Source organism: Castanea sativa, chromosome 2 (assembly GCF_040712315.1).
Source record: "Castanea sativa cultivar Marrone di Chiusa Pesio chromosome 2, ASM4071231v1".
Taxonomy (NCBI): Eukaryota; Viridiplantae; Streptophyta; class Magnoliopsida; order Fagales; family Fagaceae; genus Castanea; species Castanea sativa.
The window spans coordinates 50735976-50738011 of record NC_134014.1 but is presented as its reverse complement, the minus strand read 5'-3'; the positions used below and the strand labels follow the sequence as shown (position 1 = coordinate 50738011).

The window sequence follows — 2036 nt, the reverse complement described above, 5'->3', positions numbered from 1 at the left end:
GGCCAGAGAAGCCCAAAAGACTTAGCAAAAGCCCATAGGAATGGAGGATTGGAATGGGCTGGGGATGCCCAAGGAAATGAAGTAGGCCGGGGATGCCTTAAAAGAATAAAATGAGCCAAGGGAGCCTAAAAGTGAGGAAATGGGCCAAGGAAGCCCAAAACAGCATGAGAACAAGCCTAATGATAATGTTGGGCTACTGAAATTGAGTAGAAGGAAAGCATATAGTAGACTCAAAAGAGGCCTAGTAAGCACAAATCAAATAATAGCATGGCAGGAACGACAGGATGGCATGGTAGGAGTGTCAACTGACTCTCAAAGAGGGTAAGGAATGGATTGAAGAAGGAAAGGCCCACGATCAAGCAAGACCTAGCCCAAGAAAGAAGTAAGACATAAAGAATGAAAGTTCAGAGACTCATCCACACCACAAGAGGTCAAGAACGAGTAGTAGAATGTGCAGACAAACCCTTCGGTCATGACAAACGCATAAATAACATACAAGCCATGGATGCACATGGAAGTGGAGCACGCATAAGGCTCAAGCACCACCAACTTGTACCCAACTAATACAAGAGTGGTGGGCCATGGGTCAGAGGTAAGAGAGGGTATGGTTTGGCGGTGGGAAGAAGGGAAAATCCTATTCTAAGGTTCTGGCTCAAGCTCTTTTGGGAGAAATGTCCTGTTGGGATGACATACCACTTAAAAGAGGGAAAGATGATGTTGGAATCACTAGGTGCATGCCATAAGGGTAGTGAGAGAGAACGCCACCCTTATCCAGATAGGAATGTCATAGTGAGCAAGAAAACAAAATAAGACTCTTTTGTCTGGAAATGAGATGTGGTACGGCCAGCACAGGTAAGTGGTGATGGCTGGGCAGCCAACAGACTAGTAGGTAGTCTAGAAAGGACACCCATACCAGGAAAAAAACGGTTAAGGGGAAAAGTAGTAAAAACTCATCACGACAGGCAGTATAAAAGGGGCCTTAGCTGTGCACAGTAAAGGGGGAGGCAACAGAACAAGGTAGAACAGAGGAGAGAAAGAAGTAAGAAAAGGAGTGAAAGATAGGAGGGAAAACAGAAAACTTATAAAGAAGAAAAGGAATCAGAGAGAAAAAACAAAGAATAAACAAGAGCATGATAGTAGGCATGCAGCAATAAACTATTCCCTTCTCTCCTTTTAAAAGCCTACTCTCTAGTGAGGATTAAGGAATTTAAGGATAAGTCATTTAGGCTCATTTTCTCAAAGTGGGTAATTTTCATGGTAGGATTTTCCTGTGATATTGTCCACATTGAAGAGTGGTTCTCTTCCTAGACTTAATCTCGTAAGGAAACCAAGCACGACATATCATTTTTCCTTTATTTTATTGATTAAGCATTAGGCAATAGAAAACTCTATCTCCCTATTTGGTGGTAACCCTGACAAGTCTTCTGAAAACACATCTGGAAACTCTCTCACTACAAGAATGTCCTCCAGCTTCAATTCACCTTGTTGTGTGCCTCTCACAGTGATGAGATATCCTTTACACCCTTGCTTCATCATACGTCTAGCTTGTAAAGCTGAAATCACCTGTGGAGTAGTATATGCCCCACTTCCCACAAAACAGAACTCAATCTCACTAGGTACTTGGAAAATTACCTTCTTCTTATGACAATCAACTATGACATAATGGACAGCCAACCAATCCATCATAAAGATTAGGTCAAAATCCTGCATCTCCAACAATGTTAGATTTGCTAGTAACTCTCTATTTGCTATTTTGACAACACAAAACTTGTAAACACTATCAGTAACTACTACACCCCAACTAAGGTATCCACACATAATTTAGACTCCATAGGCTCAAATTTAAAATTATGTTTCTTCACAAAATTAGTAGATATGAAGAAGTGAATGGCATTAGGATCAAACAATGCATAAGCATAAGTTGTGGAAATTGGAATAATACCTGTTACCACAGCATTAGAAGTATTAGCATCCTGTTGAGTGAGTGCATGAACCCACCCTTGGATCTTGAGCTTTTGGCTTGCTCCTTGACTTTG

General features: G+C 41.4%; 1 protein-coding gene across 1 annotated transcript; it reads right to left on the bottom strand.

The window, feature by feature from the left end:
* Positions 1-1371: 1371 nt before the first annotated feature.
* LOC142625481 (uncharacterized) lies at positions 1372-1818 on the bottom strand. The gene has a single exon (XM_075799128.1). It carries the CDS (start codon positions 1816-1818, stop codon positions 1372-1374), a length of 447 nt encoding a protein of 148 aa, XP_075655243.1.
* Positions 1819-2036: the final 218 nt, after the last annotated feature.